The sequence below is a fragment of the Podarcis vaucheri genome (assembly GCF_965113315.1).
Source record: "Podarcis vaucheri genome assembly, chromosome: 3".
Lineage (NCBI taxonomy): Eukaryota > Metazoa > Chordata > Lepidosauria > Squamata > Lacertidae > Podarcis > Podarcis vaucheri.
In genome coordinates, this window is record NC_138761.1 from 118,985,349 (window position 1) to 119,003,235 (window position 17,887).

At 43.7% G+C, this 17,887-nt stretch overlaps 1 protein-coding gene across 1 annotated transcript; it reads left to right on the plus strand.

Annotated features, from left to right (window-relative positions):
• Positions 1-3,187: 3,187 nt before the first annotated feature.
• LOC309528817 (uncharacterized protein) lies at positions 3,188-10,758 on the plus strand. Its single transcript, XM_082216531.1, has 4 exons — positions 3,188-3,286; positions 6,854-6,919; positions 8,257-8,315; positions 9,933-10,758. The coding sequence occupies exons 2-4, from the start codon at positions 6,871-6,873 to the stop codon at positions 10,620-10,622; spliced, it is 798 nt and encodes a 265-aa protein (XP_082072657.1). The 5' UTR covers positions 3,188-3,286; positions 6,854-6,870; the 3' UTR covers positions 10,623-10,758.
• The last annotated feature ends 7,129 nt before the right edge of the window (positions 10,759-17,887 follow it).

A 17,887-nucleotide genomic window follows, 5' to 3' on the forward strand; every position in this document is an offset into this window, starting at 1 on the left:
AATAAAACATTTATTTAAAAAAAAGAGAGAGAAAAGTTTTTCTCCCTCTCTCATAACAAGTATGTGGAATGACTGCATTGGGGGCCAAGAGAACAACTTGCACGACTGCCTCTTCCCACACAGAACTTCAGTGGACTTGTCTTCACAAGCCAGAGAGCAGTTGCAAAGTGCATTCTTCACCCTCAGTGAATGAGGCACGAAGGCCTCTCTCTGCAAGGCTCATTAGAGGCAAGACATGCAAGGGTGCTGTGGAAATTTGGGAGTGCCGGGAATGGGAACAGATGCTGGTGGTTTATTCTGGCAGCATGGCTCCCGCAACTCTGCCTAGGCTTTCAAGTCTGAGGTTTAGCAGGCTGCACTATATCTAGGTTATGATGATATGGCCTCTTACTGTGAGACATACGGATCTGTCTAGCCTCGTATCGTCAACTCTGATTGACAGCTGCTCTCCCACTCCCAGGCAGAAGTTGTAGGTGGTGGTGAATTAGCAAGTGGGGATGTGCATAGCCAAGAGGTTTATAAAGCAAAAAAGCAGAACAAGGTGAAATCTTTTGGAGGGGGAATAACAATAATAAAAATAAAAATAATTTATTATTTGTACCCCGCCCATCTGGCTGGGTTTCCTCAGCCACTCTGGGCGGCTTCCAACAGAATATTAAAATACAATAATATGTTAAACATTAAAAGCTTCCCGAAACAGGGCTGCCTTCAGATGTCTTCTAAAAGTCTGGTAGTTGTTTTTCTCTTTGACATCTGGTGGGAGGGCGTTCCACAGGGCGGGTGCCACTACCAAGAAGGCCCTCTGCCTGGTTCCCTGTAACTTGGCTTCTCGCTGCAAGGGAACCGCCAGAAGGCCCTCGGCACTGGACCTCAGTTTCCGGGCAGAATGATGGGGGTGGAGATGCACCTTCAGGTATACTGGACCAAGGCTGGTTGGCTAGACTTTAGACCTGGTAGACCCACATTCAAATCCCTGTTCAAGTGCAAAGCATGTATGTTCTGCTTCCACACTAGAGGCTTCTCCAGATGACCTTTTTACTGAGCAGCCATCCAGTTTTGCCTGCCTAAGCTAATATGAAGGTTAGACAATGTCTGTATTGAACATTCATTATCATTTGGCGTCAGGTTCATTGAATTCTGACCCTCCCCCCTCTCACGGCAGACAGCCAAGGAAGTAGACAAGGAAGCTCTTGTTGTTGTTGTTTAGTCGTTTAGTCGTGTCCGACTCTTCGTGACCCCATGGACCAGAGCACACCAGGCCCGCCTATCTTCCACTGCCTCCCGCAGTTTGGTCAAACTCATGTTTGTAGCTCTTAGCCAGTCTTGATTCAATACTCACAGCAAGCAGCCTCTGTACGCTTTCTCTTAAGTTAATGGCGTTGCTCCAACTGAGCTCCTCCCCCCTTCGTTTTACTTCCGAAATGTTCAAAGACCAAGATACAGCTTCTGATTGGTGCAGGTGCTCCGGAAACAGTAGCCGACAGCCGCATCGGATGTTCAGCTTCCAAAAAACGTTCGAAAACCAGAACACTTACTTCCAGGTTTTCAGCATTTGAGAACCAAGGTATGCAGTTAAATCCCTCCTGCAAAATTCTTTCTTTCTTTCTGCCTCCCTCCAAAATTACTTTGCGTCCTTTCGTTAAAGGCTGTGAAAAGCTGTGAAAAACAAGTGATGCTTTTCGTGGGGGCAAAAATGGTTGCAAAATTAACATTTAGAAAAAGAACAAATGACATGCCCGTTGATGTGGGTTGAACATAGGGGGGTGAACGGGGGGTGGGGGGTGGGAATCCAGTCTTCCTGGTGAGATGTAAAGTCAATTGCAATTGCCCTTGTAGGTAACACCAGAAGTGCTCCATAGCTTCCATGAACATAACTCCATAAATCTGGAGTGGCAAGGAGCCTGCAGGCCTCCAAGTAATGCTAAACTACATCTCCCATAATTCCTGACCACAACACCTCAAAATGCACAGATTCCCTTGCCCGTACGATAAACTAAATAAGATCATCATTATATTAATTGTTGTCTTTTGTTCTTTAAAATATTGAATACAACTTACTTTAAATTCACAGCATGCCCTCCCCATTTTATTTTATTTTTTAAACAATATTTATTAAATTTTCCATTTTAACAATCCAATCAAAGCCACATTAAAAACATTCCAATGCCCTCCCCATTTTAGCTTGCCACTGATATTAACTGTAGGGACACGGGTGGTGCTGTGGTCTAAACCACAGGGCCTAGGGCTTGCCAATCAGAAGGTCGGCGGTTTGAATCCCCGCGACAGGGTGAGCTCCTGTTGCCCGGTCCCTGCTCCTGCCCACCTAGCAGTTTGAAAGCACCTCAAAGTGCAAGTAGATAAATAGGTGCCACTCCGGCGGGAAGGTAAACGGCGTTTCCATGTGCTGCTCTGGTTTCACCAGAAGTGGCTTAGTCATGCTGGCCACATGACCCGGAAGCTGTCTGCAGACAAACGCCGGCTCCCTTGGCCTGAAAACGAGATGAGCACCGCAACCCCAGAGTCATCCACGACTGGACTTAACGGTCAGTGGTACCTTTACCTTTGAATATTAACTGTATTGTGCCAGAAAGATGGTCACTTTTTAAATGAATATCAGCTCCAATATGATCATGTTGTTGGAGCTGGTGAGCCCATAGATATTTTGACAAAATGCCCTTCCGCTATTTAAAAAGGGGGTTCACTTAACTGTATTATTGAGATCTGCCTATAAACTTCAGAGGATTGATGTGACACAGAGGCTGGCTATACATTAAATAACAACAACAACAACAACGGGTGATTTGGGTTCTCTCAGAGCTGCAATCAAAGATCTGATTGACCAATGTGATGAAGCTGCACGGGTTCAATATTTAATGAACAAAAGGTTTTTAATCGATCCTTTCATCTGAATTTTCTTTCCCATCCTTCCGCTAGGAAAATCCACAAATGTTTACTGTGCAGTTCAGATTTACAAGCTGCTGAAGGGCTTTTTCTTCAGCCAGAAAGGTGAAGCTTCAGGCAGTGGGAAAGTCTAGATGCAGATCATTCACATAGATCAGCGAATGGCATTTTTCCTGCTCTTGCAAGCTTGTGCTTTTCTTTCCTCCTGTTCCCCCACCTAGTGGCACTAGCCTTTATAACATCACTAGTTGTCATGGGAATCAACATATCAAGTAGTTATTGGCACAGGCTGGAGATTTGCAGTAGGAGGCAAGAGGGCCAACAGGCCACCCAGAGAAAGAGGAAGGGAGGACCTGATTTCTCAGTTAATAGCAGTCACAAATTGGTAAGGACCTTTTTGGTGCCACTCTAATGCTGAGGAACCATAAAAAGGTAAAAGGACCCCTGACCATTAGGTCCAGTCGTGACCGACTCTGGGGTTGCGGCGCTCATCTCGCTTTATTGGCCGAGGGATCCGGCGTACAGCTTCCGGGTCATGTGGCCAGCATGACTAAGCCGCTTCTGGCGAACCAGAGCAGCGCACGGAAACGCTGTTTACCTTCCCGCCAGAGCGGTACCTATTTATCTACTTGCACTTTGACATGCTTTCAAACTGCTAGGTTGGCAGGAGCAGGGACCAAGCAATGGGAGCTCACCCCATCATGGGGATTCGAAAAGCCGACCTTTTGATCGGCAAGTCCTAAGCTCTGTGGTTTAACCCACAGCGCCATCCGCGTCCCTGAGGAGCCATATCAAAATGTATTTTTATTCCCCCAGCTTGATAGTAAGATGATAGGGAGCATATATAATATGACATATATCAGGGGAAGCCAATATGAGAACCTCCAAATGCATACCCTCCAACATTTCTCTGATGAAAATAGGGACATTCTAGTCGATGGTGATGATGATGATAATTCTACCCCACTTATCTGACTGGGTTGCCCCAGCCACTCTGGGTGGCTTCCAACATATATTTGTTGTTGTTTAGTCATTTAGTCGTGTCCGACTCTTCGTGACCCCATGGATCAGAGCACGCCTCCCGCAGTTTGGTCAAACTCATGCTGGTAGCTTCGAGAACACTGTCCAACCATCTCGTCCTCTGTCGTCCCCTTCTCCTCGTGCCCTCCATCTTTCCCAACATCAGGGTCTTTTCCAGGGAGTCTTCTCTTCTCATGAAGTGGCCAAAGTATTGGAGCTTCAGCTTCAGGATTTGCCCTTCCAGTGTGCGCTCAGTGCTGACCAACATATATAAAAACATAATAACATATTTAACATTTTTTAAAAACCTTCCCTATACAGGGCTGTCTTCAAGTGGTTCAGGGGTTGCATAACTCCATACCCTCCAACATTTCTCCAATGAAAATGGAGACATCCTAAGGAAAAGCAGGACTTTCCAGGATCAGAAACGGACAAATCCAGGAGTGTCCCTGGAAAATAGGGATACTTGGAGAGTCTGCAAATGTTGTTTGACTACAACTCCCATCATCCCTGGCCAGTGGCCATATTGGCTGAGGCTGTTGGGAGTTGGAGTCCAACAATACCTGGAATATACCACCTTGGCTATCTCGGGCATATATGAATTGGTTTTAATGTTAAGGTTTGGGAGGAGTAACTGTTCTGCATCTTCAGGCCATGGGATTCCTAATGGACTGAGTGGGAGCAGGTTGTATGCTCGTTGGGGGGGAAATTAAATATAAAGGTTGACCACTGAATCATATTCCAAACAGGAGACAATCATTTGGAATAGACATACATCCAGTATAAATAAAAGATTATTATTTTTGATTAATGGCCTATATAAAGATACTGTGCTGTACGTAAGATCCTCCACAAATGGCAATATATATATATATGCAAAACACCTCTATATCAAATTAACTAGTTGGATGGACGCTGAGGCTATCTTGGCGGAGGAGCAAGCTGGATTTCGGCAAGGCAGATCTACCATAGATCACTGTTTTGTCTTAGCACATCTTATTGACAAATACGCAAGAAAACCCATGGGGTCTTATATGCAGCCTTCATTGATTTGAAGACTGCCTTTGATTCAATTTCACGAGTAAGACTCTGGGACAAATTGAATACATGCAGTATAGATAAAAGATTATTATTTTTTAATTCGGAATAGAACAGAGACTCTGATTTTCCTTACCTAATAAGAGCGTATATCAAAAATGTAAGGGCTGGTCTAGGAAAAGGTTTTAGGAAAATAGGAACATAGGAATCTGCCTTAAACCAAGTGAGACCAGTGCAGTGGCTCTACAGGGTTTCAAATTTGGGTCCTATCTGGAGATAGCGGGTTTTGAACTGGGGACAAAAGTAGCAGATGCTCTACCACGGAGCTATTTGGCATGTGAGCAAGACCGCCCTAGCATCACATGGTGGTGGATCCAATCCCTGCCAAAAGCGGCAGAGTCTGCATCTGTGATGGCCTGGGATTTGGACTCGGATGCTGAACTTGAGGGATCCCAGCCTGCACATGAGTCCCCACCTCCAGAACCAGCTGAGCTGGGGCTGGGGCATGAGTCTGAAGGGTTCTCACCTGTGCTGGATCCTCAGGTGCAGGCATCAGCTGAGTCTGCTCTTGCTCCTGAGGTGATGGAGGACCCATTGCCTGCAGGGGCTCCACTCTCAGCCCTGGCAAAGGAAGCGGAGGTTGCCTCTGGGTCCAGTAAGCCTCCAGCCTCTCCTGAGCTGCAGAGGCTCAGGGCAGAGAGGCGGAGGGAACTAAATTCCCATAGGAGGAGTGCTCGCTTCCAGGCCAGGAGAGGCAAGTCACCTGTGGACCGGGGCCGCCCTATGCCTCGGGGCAGATAAAAGCTGGCCAGCCCCAGTCCCAAGTTGCGGGAGCAACATTGTTGGTTGCTAGTTCCTGCCTGAGCTCCTGACCTGCCCTGGCTCCCTGCTTGAAAGACGGCCTCCATGTTGCACCTTTGACCATGGACTGGACTTGGACCTCACCTCTTGGGTAACCCACGGGACCAGCACAGCATCTATGCCAAATCCTGGTGGATCAGGCTGATGGTCCATTTCTTCCAGCATCCTCTTCTCTCAGTGACCAACCAGATGCCTATGAGATGCCTACAAGCAGAACCTGAATGTATCAGTACTGGTATCTAGAGGCAGAATACTTCTGATTGTGTTTTTTCTTTGTAATGTTTTGAAATTTTGGAACGCTCTATTTGATGCTTTAATATAGGTTGCCAGCTGCTTAGAGGTGCTTTTGCTTTGCTTTGCTTTCATGTAAAGCAGTCGCAAAATAAATAAATACCGTATTTTTCAGTCTATAAGATGCACTTTTTCCCTCCTAAAAAGTAAGGGGAAATGTGTGTGCATCTTATGGACCAAATGCAGGCTGCACAGCTATTCCAGAAGCCAGAACAGCAAGAGGGATCACTGCGCAGCACTCCCTCTTGTTGTTCTAGCTTCTGGCTTAGCCCCTCAGTCCCTTCCCCCACCTCCCGGAAAAGCCCGCAAGAGCCACGCTCCCTTTCACGAGCCACGCGGAGCATCAGTGACAGGCTGCCCTTCTCCCTCCTCGGGAAAAAGCCAACATTGACCACACACACGCTCCACGCGGCTCGTGAAAGGGAGCGCTGAGCAGAGCCCGGGATGCACACAGCCTCTGCGCAGCGCTCCCTTTAAAGAATATTTTTTTCTTGCATTCCCCCTGTAAAAATTAGGTGCATCTTATGGTCAGGTGCATCTTATGGAGCGAAAAATACGGTGCATTGATCTTTCAGCTAGGGAGAAATTAATTTTGGCTGTAGTACGCCTGACAACTTGCACTGCCTTTCCAGAAAATGACGGTTGATGAATCTGAAGTGATCAGAATGGAACGTTCAACCTTTCAGCCCTCATTCTAGGTCTTGTTCATGCTAAATTCTTTCTCTCTCCCCACAACTTACAGGTGCACATTCATTCGTCATGCTCCTGCCACTACTTCTGGTGCTGCATTTCATTATGTTCATTCCTGGTGAGTGTCATTTACTTTGCTGCAGCCAAGTCTTGAAAGTTAACCCCGCCTGCTAAAATTATTAGATTGCAGTGCCAATGGAAGCTTCCTTCTGGGACTAACAGCAGATTGAGCACTGGGGAAGGAGGGTACTTCCTTGGGACCACGGTGGGGAGGAGGGCTGCTGCCCCACACATACTTGCATCAGGGAAGGTTTCATTGAGCTCAGTGGGGTTTATATCTGCGTAAACATGTGCAGGATTGGACTGTAAACCATTACAGCGGTTCCTCGGCCAAAATAAAAAAATTCCTTCCAGTAGCACCTTAAAGACCAACTAAGTTAGTTCTTGGTATGAGCTTTCGTGTGCATGCACACTTCTTCAGATACACTGAAACAGAAGTTCCTCGGGTTACAGACGCTTCAGGTTACAGACTCTGCTAACCCAGAAATAATACTTCGAGTTAAGAACTTTACTTCAGGATGAGAACAGAAATTGCGTGACAGTGGCACGGCGGCAGCAGCAGCAGGAGGCCCCATTAGCTAAAGTAGTACCTTAGGTTAAGGACAGTTTCAGGTTAAGAATGGACATCCAGAACGAATTAAGTTCTTAACCCAAGGTACCACTGTAAAGGCATAGGAGATTCTCCCTTAATTTCCATCCCAGCAGGGTGTTCTTTGAAGATTCTCCTACTGCTGAACCCAACAGCCCCATTCCTATGCGCAGAGAATAGTGTTTGCATAGTGACTGTTCAGGAACAAGGCATGGAGTGGATTGTGCCGATAGCTTGCACAGGATAAGCTGTTTTCTGGCTGTGAAGCAGTTATTCATCATTGCATTATGCTCAACTGGGATGTTTGCTTTATACGCTCAGTGAATGGGAGAAAGAATTCCATAGTTGGCGCCTCCCATGTAGAAATTGTATGCACCATGTTTATTTTTAGAGTGTTATTTTTATATGTGTTTCGTATCTGGCAAAAGCGGTAAAGCTGTAAATAAAGAACGCAGACACAGCTGTCGAGATCTCCCGGGCATCTCTCCATTTGCACAAAACAGCTCAGGTGGCTCCATTTCAACACACCTTGAGCTGAAGTTGCACAATCAATGTCTCTTTACGGAAAACTGCAGAGTAATTTCCATGAATCAGAACAGGATTCATGCAGAAAACGACAACCGATTCTTTTTAGTATGCTATTGAAAGTTACTTTCAGTGCTGTAAGAAAAGGAGACACAACGAGTGCCTGGTCATTAAAAAAGTGTTTTCAATTTGTTGTTAGCCACCCTGAGCCCGGTTTTTGAACCGGGAAGGGCGGGGTATAACTAAAAATGCATTTATTTATTTATTATATTCATTCCCAGAGCCAGGGAGAAGCTGGAAAGATCCTCCTGATAGTCATTCATGGTACCAGTCTCTGCAGGTATGGCTTGATAGAACATACAGGGCAATAGATGTTTATGTCTTGGTTTTGTATAAGCATTCCAGTGTTCCAAATATATTGATTTTCATAGATTTATGGAATACATGGCTGACGAGGCAAGTGATCTTCCTCTCTCTATCCCCAACAGAAGTGGTGTGATTTGGGCCCCAGATTGTGGGTGCCCAGCAATGCATGCATGCAAGAGAGGGATCTCTCCACCTGAAGAGATCACATGTGGTCAAAGAGGGTTCTGGATAGCCATGTTGATAAACAGGATACTATACTAGATTATAGGCCTCTTGTCTGATCTAGTAGGGCTCATATTATATTCTTATCAGTTAATGTCTCTCCCCACCTGCCCTCTTTCGCACTCAGGCAGTTGGTCAGAGATTGCTTGTGTTACTTAAAACAAAATGGAGGAACAAATCACAAAATTTATTAATGCGTAGTCTGAAACTCACCCCGTGATGGGGTGAGCTCCCGTTGCTTGGTCCCTGCTCCTGCCAACCTAGCAGTTTGAAAGCACAACAAAGTGCACGTAGATAAATAGGTACCGCTCCGGCGGGAAGGTAAACGGCGTTTCCATGCGCTGCTCTGGTTCGCCAGAAGCGGCTTAGTCATGCTGGCCACATGACCCGGAAGCTGTACGCCGGCTCCCTCAGCCAATAAAGCGAGATGAGCACCACAACCCCAGAGTCAGTCACGACTGGACCTAATGGTCAGGGGTCCCTTTACCTTTACCTTAGTCTGAAACTTTATAAGTCTGATGTCCAACAACCCACTTCAAAATCCTTGTTTTCTGCAAAAGATCTGCTTCTAGTACAACCAAACATTTGGACTGGATCCAAACCAAGGTAATCACACTTAAATAAATATGTGTCATTTCACATTGAAATAAATGTGAAAAGTTAGTCATTACCAGCTAAAGCCCCACTGATTTTATAGGACCAATGTAAGTGTGGTTAATGTACTCGGGATCCAAACCATTGGTTGTAGAAGTGGGGGATTGAAATGTGAGGATCAAGGAGAACAGTGACACTAGAGGATCATTTAACAGAAAATTGAATCTGGGACTTCCTGCAAGCTGTACATATGCTCTTTCCCTGAGTTCTTGCTCAGTTAATAGGTCAGCTGCTAAAAAGAGTAGTTTTCATTTACAAATGTGGGTAAAGGGACGCGGGTGGCACTGTGGGTTAAACCACAGAGCCTAGGGCTTGCCGATCAGAAAGTCGGTGGTTCGAATCCCTACAACGGGGTGAGCTCCCATTGCTCAGTCCCAGCTCCTGCCAACCTAGCAGTTCGAAAGCACGTCAAAGTACAAGTAGATAAATAGGTATCGCTCTGGTGGGAAGGTAAACAGCGTTTCCGTGCGCTGCTCTGGTTTCACCAGAAGCGGCTTAGTCATGCTGGCCACATGACCCGGAAGCTGTCTGCGGACAAACGTCGGCTCCCTCGGCCAATAAAGCAAGATGAGCGCCGCAACCCCAGAATCATCCGAGACTGGACCTATCATCGAGGGGTCCCTTTACCCTTTATGTGTGTGGATAGGTTTATGCTGCATACACAATATAGTCAACTATATCACTGTCATTTCTTTTAAATCTATTTGTTCTTCAGACAATGGGAGAAAGATTTGAGGACCATGTTAAGACCATAGATCTTCTTCTGCAGAAACTTGACAACTGGACGGAAGATCACTTGGGGGCTTTAGACCAGTTGGGGAATGAACATGTCATAAACCTATGGGAATGGCTGGAGCAACATAGCAAGGATCTCACCGCCTGGCTCAATATGTACTTGTGGACCCTCCAAGAGCTCCATAATAGGTATATGGAAGGTTCTGACTACAGGCTGGGCAAAGAGATCCTACTTCATGACAAATGTTGGGAAGAAAACATCAGCAAAGCAGACATGTGGTTGAAACACCCAAATACTACCCTAAGCAAGTGGCTGGAGGAGGACCTCATGACCTTCAACAAAGCATTGGAGATCCCGGGCAAGAGTGTGGGCAATTCACGGCAAGAGTCTACAAAGATCCATATCCAACACCCAGAAGACCATGTTAAAATCCTAGAGCAGTTATTGGCCGACTACACAGCAACTGCCACTAAGTGGCTAAAGGGGTGCAGCACACTGAGAGAAGCATCTTCTCAGAAATCTGCCCCAAAGCTAGGAAGAGCACAAGCGACAACACTGGGGGTTAAGTGCCTCAATGTCATGAAATGGCTAGAAGAGAATGTTGATGCCTTGGAGCAGTGGCTGGTGGATTCCATGAACTGGCAAAAGAAACGAAAGATCATCATCTAAGCATTGTCAGATGTATTTGCATGAGTTCTGCATGAGATATCTCCCACTAGGACTTATGAAAGTTAGGCTGTGGATTTCTACAGTCTATGAACTTGCAGGCTGTAATATTCCAACATGAATAAAACCTAAGCAAATATTTCCTGGATTCATTTCTTTTAATTATTTTGGCATATAATTTGCTCCTTCTTTTCTACCCTTCCAACGGACCCCCTACCAATCTCTCTCTCTAGATTTTATTTTCCATTTATTGCGTTTCTGAGCACAATTCAAAGTGTTGGGGCTGGCCTTTAAAGCCCTAAATGGCCTCGGTCCAGTATATCGAAGGAGCGTCTTCACCCCCATCGTTCTACCCGGACACTGAGGTCCAGCACCGAGGGCCTTCTGGCGGTTCCCTCACTGCGAGAAGCCAAGTTACAGGGAACCAGGCAGAGGGCCTTCTCGGTAGTGGCTGAAGGCAGCCCTGTTTAGGGAAGCTTTTAATGTTTGATGTATTACAGTATTTTAATAATTTTTTTGGAAGCTGCCCAGAGTGGCTGGGGAAGCCCAGCCAGATGGGCAGGGTATAAATAATAAATTATTATTATTATTATTATTATTATTATTATTATTATTATTATTGCTTGAGCTTCTCATTTGGGCATCTCAGGGACATGGCACATGCCATCCCAGGAACAGCTATACTTATTTAGTGTAGTCCAAAGGCTTCATCCACACATTTTTTCACTTGGTTTGCTGTGACCAATAAGCTACTTAGAACAGTGCCCAGAAGCAGCGTCCATATCTCCTCACCATAAACACCATGCTTCAAGTTCTTAGTGGAGTCTGTCCACAGGTCAACTGTGACCCATCAATAGTTAAACCACCTCAGTCATGCCTCCACAGGACAACCTTGTGTGTGACTGATGGCTTCGGCCTCACTCTTCTGATATTCAAACGTAAATGCACGCAGACACATTTGGTCTAAGCATATTGCTGTGGGTCTGAATCACAGACTTGGACGCCAGCATTCCTGAATTTCCAGTGGTTCAGATCGAGATCCCAGGTGTTTCTTGGCCTTTGCCTGCTGTAACGAACTATTATTCAAGTTAATTATGAGTGTGACTCGTTGCCTCGCCAAGGCCTGGGATATCTTGGATTAGACTTACGCTTCCCTTAATGTCACAGAGTCCCTCAGACGCATTACTCTGAATTCTAATTCTTGCTGAAGAAACACAAAGCCTACAAAGAATACCGCAAGGCCTTCAAAGCATGTCTGTTTATATTTGAGCTCCAGCCTGCTGGCTCACTTTCCTCTTTTTCTCTTGGGTGGAAAAGGAAGAGGAGGAGGTCAGAAAAGGGTAATCTTTTTTTAATGCAGTGCTTTGGATAAAAACACACACTGACACAGCCAGAGTGAGACAGATATTAATGACATTATAGCTTATTCCTCTTAAGTCGTGTTGTTTTTTTTAAACTCTCCCAACCATCTTAAATTCTATTTATCTACATTGATGGCTTTATTAAGACAGGATCTTTTGCATCCATCCTACTGTGGGTGCAAATGTGCACTGCGCATGCATTCATGTGCGCACACAAAGAACCTAAAAGCATCTGCACAAAATTGATGCCATTATTATTATTATTGTTATTATTGTTATTATTATTATTAGATGTTTTTATTAAAGGATTTTCTTATTTAACAAGGGTACATGCAACACCTCTGTTTTTGATTCATAGAGTCTTTTCTACAGGTCAGTTACGTTTGGTGTGAGTCAGTTACATTTGCCAACCAAGTACGCCACACAATCCCACCCATACATTCTAGAGGACGGAACGAAACAATGGGTGCCCATGGAAATGGATACAACGGGAAATATCCCCACCATGGTGTACAAACCGATTTCTCCAAAACAAATTAAGAAAATCCCCACAATGCTAAACAGGTTCACACAGTCCATCTGGGATGTATTTTGGAATACCACACTGTAGGGCTGCCATATGTCCAGATTTTCCCGGACATTAGGCTGTTTCTTTATGATGTTTTATGATGACCTATACCTTTTTAAAACCACAATTTCAATGGTTTCCTAAAAAACAACTTTTTGAAATATGGCAACTCTACCACACTGGAAGTAGAAGTTTAGCGCAAAACGCATATTCGCCTGCATGTGGGAAGCCCAGAATTCTTAAAAAGAACAATTTAAGATTCTTGAAGTTTCATCTGATGCAAGTAATAAAGTCTTTATGCACATTCATTACAGCAGGTTCAGAGGAAACAGAGATTCATATACTTCCAAACAATGCTTTGGATTTTAATACAATGTTAATCACTCAGATTGTGCTGGCGAGAAAACTTGAATTTGCAGACGCCTGGACTAAGCTAACTATGGCCTTAATCCAATACCATAATGTTTTAGACTTATTTTATTTCAGACCCCTGGAATTTTGGCAGGGTGTGTGTGTGTGTGTGCGTGTAACAAGTAGTAACTTTATCCACTCTGATCTTCCTTTGTTAATTATTCCTTGCTCAACTCTGAAATCTCCAGGTCAAATAAGTGTCCTGAGAAAGATCCACAAACCAAGTTATCAGCACATCAAAGGTGGAATCCTGAGGGACACAGCAAATGTTCTGTAGTTGCACCTGGAAAATGTTTCCCACTCTGTGCATAGATTATAAGATCTCAACATGCTGGGATACAACAGATCCTCTGAGTCGGTTTGCCAAGTGGACTCAGAAGTCGACAAAAACCAGGACACACAACTTCACAGGATGGAAGAGTGCCTCCATTGTCCCTCCATTGAGGAGAAAGCCAACAGGAGAGGAGGTTTATACTAACACACGTCATTGATCCTCCTGGTCCAGTTATGTCTTATTTGAAAGGCAATAGCAGTCCAGGACCTCAAACTGAGCTATCTGGTACCCAAGAACCTTCAAATCAGGAATAGGAAATATGTAGCCCTCTAGATGTTGTTGAACTCCCAGCTCCTATCAGCTCCGGTTCACATGGCCCATGGTGAAGGTTGTTGAGCACAGCAACAACTGGGCAGCCTCAAATGGAGATATCTTCCAATATCTTAAGGTTTTTCACGTGGAAGTTGGAGCCAGCTTGTTCTCTCCTGCTCTCCTGCAGGACCAGAACCAATGGCTTCAAGTTACAAGAAAGGAGATCCCATGATACACTGGGCCAAAGATTCTGGATATAACATACAGCTAAAAGAATGGGAGAGGTTGTGGAAAGAATAAAATTCACAGCATGTAATGCTTTGAAAGAGAATATGATGAAAATGATGTATAGATGGTATATTACACCTGTGAAATTAGCTAAAATGTATAAGACAAGTAATAAATGCTGGAAATGTAAAGAAAAAGAAGGATCTTTTTATCATATGTGGTGGGAATGTAAGAAAGTAAAAAACTTCTGGGAAATGATATATAATGAGATGAAAAAGATGTTGAAATATACATTTTTTAAAAAAAAAAACCAGAAGCATTTTTACTTGGTATTATAAGTGAGAACATGAATAGACAGGACATTAAACTGTTTTTATATGCAACAACAGCGGCAAGGGTATTGCTAGGCCAGAAATGGAAACAAGAAGAAATACTGACGAAAGAAGAATGGCAGATGAAATTAATGGACTATGCAGAATTGGATAAGATGACAGGAAGGATTCAAAACCTGCAGGACCAGAGATTCACAGAAGATTGGAAGAAATATATGAACTATTTGAAGATCAATTGTGATCAACAAATTACGCTAGTAGGACTACAAGAAGTTTTGTAAGGAGGAATATATGAAATATTGCAACGAAGATAAAGAAGAGAGACATTAGTTATGATACTTAAATGTAATATTGAAATTAAGAAATGTAAATTAAGTGGGAAAGATTGGAAAATTTTCAGATGTGATTGATGGAAGTCAAAAAATTGTAAAGATATAAAAGTATGCTTTATAATCGTTGAAAATGATATGTTAAAAAAACTAATAAAAATATATAGGAAAAAGAAAGGAGATCCCAACTAAACATGAGGGAGAACTTTCTGGCGGTATGAGCTGTTTGACCATGGAACAGACTCCCTCAGAAGGTGGCGGACTCTCCTTCCTTTTCAGGCAGAGGTTGGATGGCCATTTATCTTGGATGCTTTAGTTGAGATTCCTACCTAATAGGGGTTGGACTAGATGACCCTCAGGGTCTCTTCCAATTCCGCAATTCTGTTTTTTATTTATTTATTTTTTTATAAAAATTTTATAAAATTTATTGAATTTTCACAATTAATATAAACACACACAATACACAATACAAACATACAAACACAAAAACAAACATGTATAATTTCAAATCCTTTTTTTCTTAAAACTTATTTCACCGACCTCCTCATACCTCCCCTTTCTGCATTCCAATTTCAAAATTTATTTCAGCAAATCCTCCCCCTTAATTTTATCTAGTTGTTTCCTTTTCTTTTCCTCTACTTAATCTTTACAGCTGTAATCCACTTACTTTCTATAACCACAACATTTTAGCACTCATTAATTTTACAATATTTCTTAAGATAAATTTTAAATTTCTTCCAATCTTCTTCCGCCGTCTCTTTCCCCTGGTCTCGGATTCTGCCAGTCATCTCAGCCAAAGCCATATAGTCTATCACCTTCACCTGCCATTCTTCCAGAGTGGGTAAGTCTTGTGTCTTCCAATACTTTGCGATGAGTATTCTTGCTGCCATTGTAGCGTACATAAAAAATGTTCTATCTTTCTTTGACACCAATTGGCCGACAATGCCCAAGAGAAAGGCTTCTGGTTTCTGCAATTCTGTTTTTTATGGCAGGGATTGGCCATAGAACATTTTGCATGCAGAACAGAAGCATTTTTATTAGGAATTACAGGTACTGGCATCCTAAAGGACCAGAAAAGACTTTTTACATATGGAACAACAGCCGCCCAGATGCTACCAGCCCAGAGATGGAAAGATGATAAAGTTCCCACCAGAAAAGAATGGCAAACCAATCTGATGGACTATGCCGAAATAGCACAGACTGGAAAACTTTACAAAAGAATGGGAAGAATTTATAAGTTATTTAAGCAGATGGAAACACTGGCAAGATTTCGATTTCTTTTGTAGTGTAATAATTACCATGGAAAATATGGATTGATATAATAGGTCAAGTTTGGAAGACAATGCAGTTTTAAATGTTTAAAATGGGACTCCAGGGAAGGGGTGGGGGGGAGTCCTGAGATTTGAAGGAATCTCTGTATATGGATATGTATTTGAATTTTTTTTATAATTTTGTATTGGAAAATCAAATAAAAAATGATTTTTTAAAAAAGAAAAGAAAAAATAACCGTGATGAAAATGATGTCTGGAGAGTCCCATAATTTCACACCACCTGTTGATGGGGGGCAGGCAGGGAAGCTGCCACTGCTGGGGGGCCATTGGGTAGGGAATCCTGGCCAATGCCCAGATAAGCTGGGCTTTGATGGTGCAAATGTGTTAGTAATAATGGCAACACATGGATGGAGACAAGCGTGCCGTGCACATTTTTGCCGTAGACTCGGGCTGAACGGAACAATTGCTTTCCTTGATTCTACTGGCCGATGCAAGAAAATGTGAATCTGTCGGACTTCCCCTAGTTCCACCAGACAGGAATATCTCCTCTTCTCCCAGCTTCATTGCATTCACAATAAACACATTCCAGACATGCTTGTGGCTCACACCTATAGCCAAGCAAAAAATAAAATAAAATAAAAGAGCACTGCCACTTCCTTGGGATTGATATAAACATTTAGAATATTTTTTCCATCTGTCGGAGCATAGAAAGGCATTGGCATTTGCCAGCCTCAAAGAAGGTTTTTTAAAGGATTTTTACTGTCTTCTTATCATGTTTCCTAATGCTGACCAAGACAAGCCAGTCTGGGTTTGGAAACAGAAGGCCAAACTTGCCCAACCCAGTGTCTCCCAGATGTTTTGCACTGCAGCTATGTACCATCAGCCCAGCCAGCCATCACAGGGACATTGTCTAGGGGGGAATGGATGTTGCTGTTCAGAAATCTGGAGGACATCAGGTTAGCTGCAGTAAAGCCTTTGGGTCTCACCCTGCCAAAGTAGACTGTGAGATGATACCATTGCTGAAATTGATTATATGTATTTGTTCTTGACTTAACAACAACAGTAGTGTCTGACTCTTCGTGACCCCATGGAGAAGAGCACATCAGGCACTCCTGTCTATCACTGCCTCCCACAGTTTGGTCAAACTCATGCTGGTAGTTCTGAGAACACTGTCCAACCATCTCGTCCTCTGTCGTCCCCTCCTCCTTGTGCCCTCCATCTTTCCCAGCATCAGGGTCTTTTCCAGGGAGTCTTCTCTTCTCATGAGGTGGCCAAAGTATTGGAGCCTCAGCTTCAGGATCTGTCCTCCCAGTGAGCACTCAGGGCTGATTTCCTTCAGAATGGATAGGTTTGATCTTCTTGCAGTCCATGGGACTCTCAAGAGTCTCCTCCAGCACCATAATTCAAAAGCATCAATTCTTCGGCGATCAGCCTTCTTTATGGTCCAGCTCTCACTTCCATACATCGCTACTGGGAAAACCATAGCTTTAACTATACGGACCTTTGTTGGCAAGGTGATGTCTCTGCTTTTTAAGATGCTGTCTAGGTTTGTCATTGCTTTTTTCCCAAGAAGCAGGCGTCTTTTAATTTCATGACTGCTGTCACCATCTGCAGTGATCTTAGCCAGCTTAGCAGGAGTCAAATACCACTGGTACATCATTTTCATATAATTCTCTTTCAAAGTACAACAGGGCCATAAATTTCAGTTTCATTGTTATTCCCCCCCCCCCTTATTATGGTCAGTAGCGGATAGTAGTGGGTGAGGGTGACAACACACACCTGAGATCCAGGTAGTTGAGTTCCAATTGCAGAGGAGAAAAGGTGAGTTATTAGGATGGCTGATGCAGTTGTAACACACCAGCAGGAGAGAGAGGTCATCTTATAATTTTTCATACCCTAAATGCTCAAGGAAGAGGGGTTTTCCTTCTTGAGTTTTGCTCAAGAATGCGCCTCCAGATGGCAACAACGCAGTAACATTGGGGAAGTATACAGAACAACTAATAAATGTTTTGGGGGTTTTAAATGTGTGGATGGTCCAGTATAAATCTACCGCAAATGCACTGTTATTGCATTAGTGACATGTACCAGAATTCACCTACACACACAAAAATAAACAATCTGGAGGCACCTTATCAGCCACCACTGGAAATTTACCAAAGCATCTCAAAGCACTAGGAATAAA

Excerpts from the sequence above, each read along its gene's own strand:
- LOC309528817 (XM_082216531.1), top strand. The coding sequence starts at position 6,871 with ATGCTCCTGCCACTACTTCTGGTGCTGCATTTCATTATGTTCATTCCT. Across the intron at positions 6,920-8,256 it reads TTTCATTATGTTCATTCCTG|AGCCAGGGAGAAGCTGGAAA; the intron begins GTGAGTGTCATT and ends ATTCATTCCCAG. Across the intron at positions 8,316-9,932 it reads CATGGTACCAGTCTCTGCAG|ACAATGGGAGAAAGATTTGA; the intron begins GTATGGCTTGAT and ends TTTGTTCTTCAG.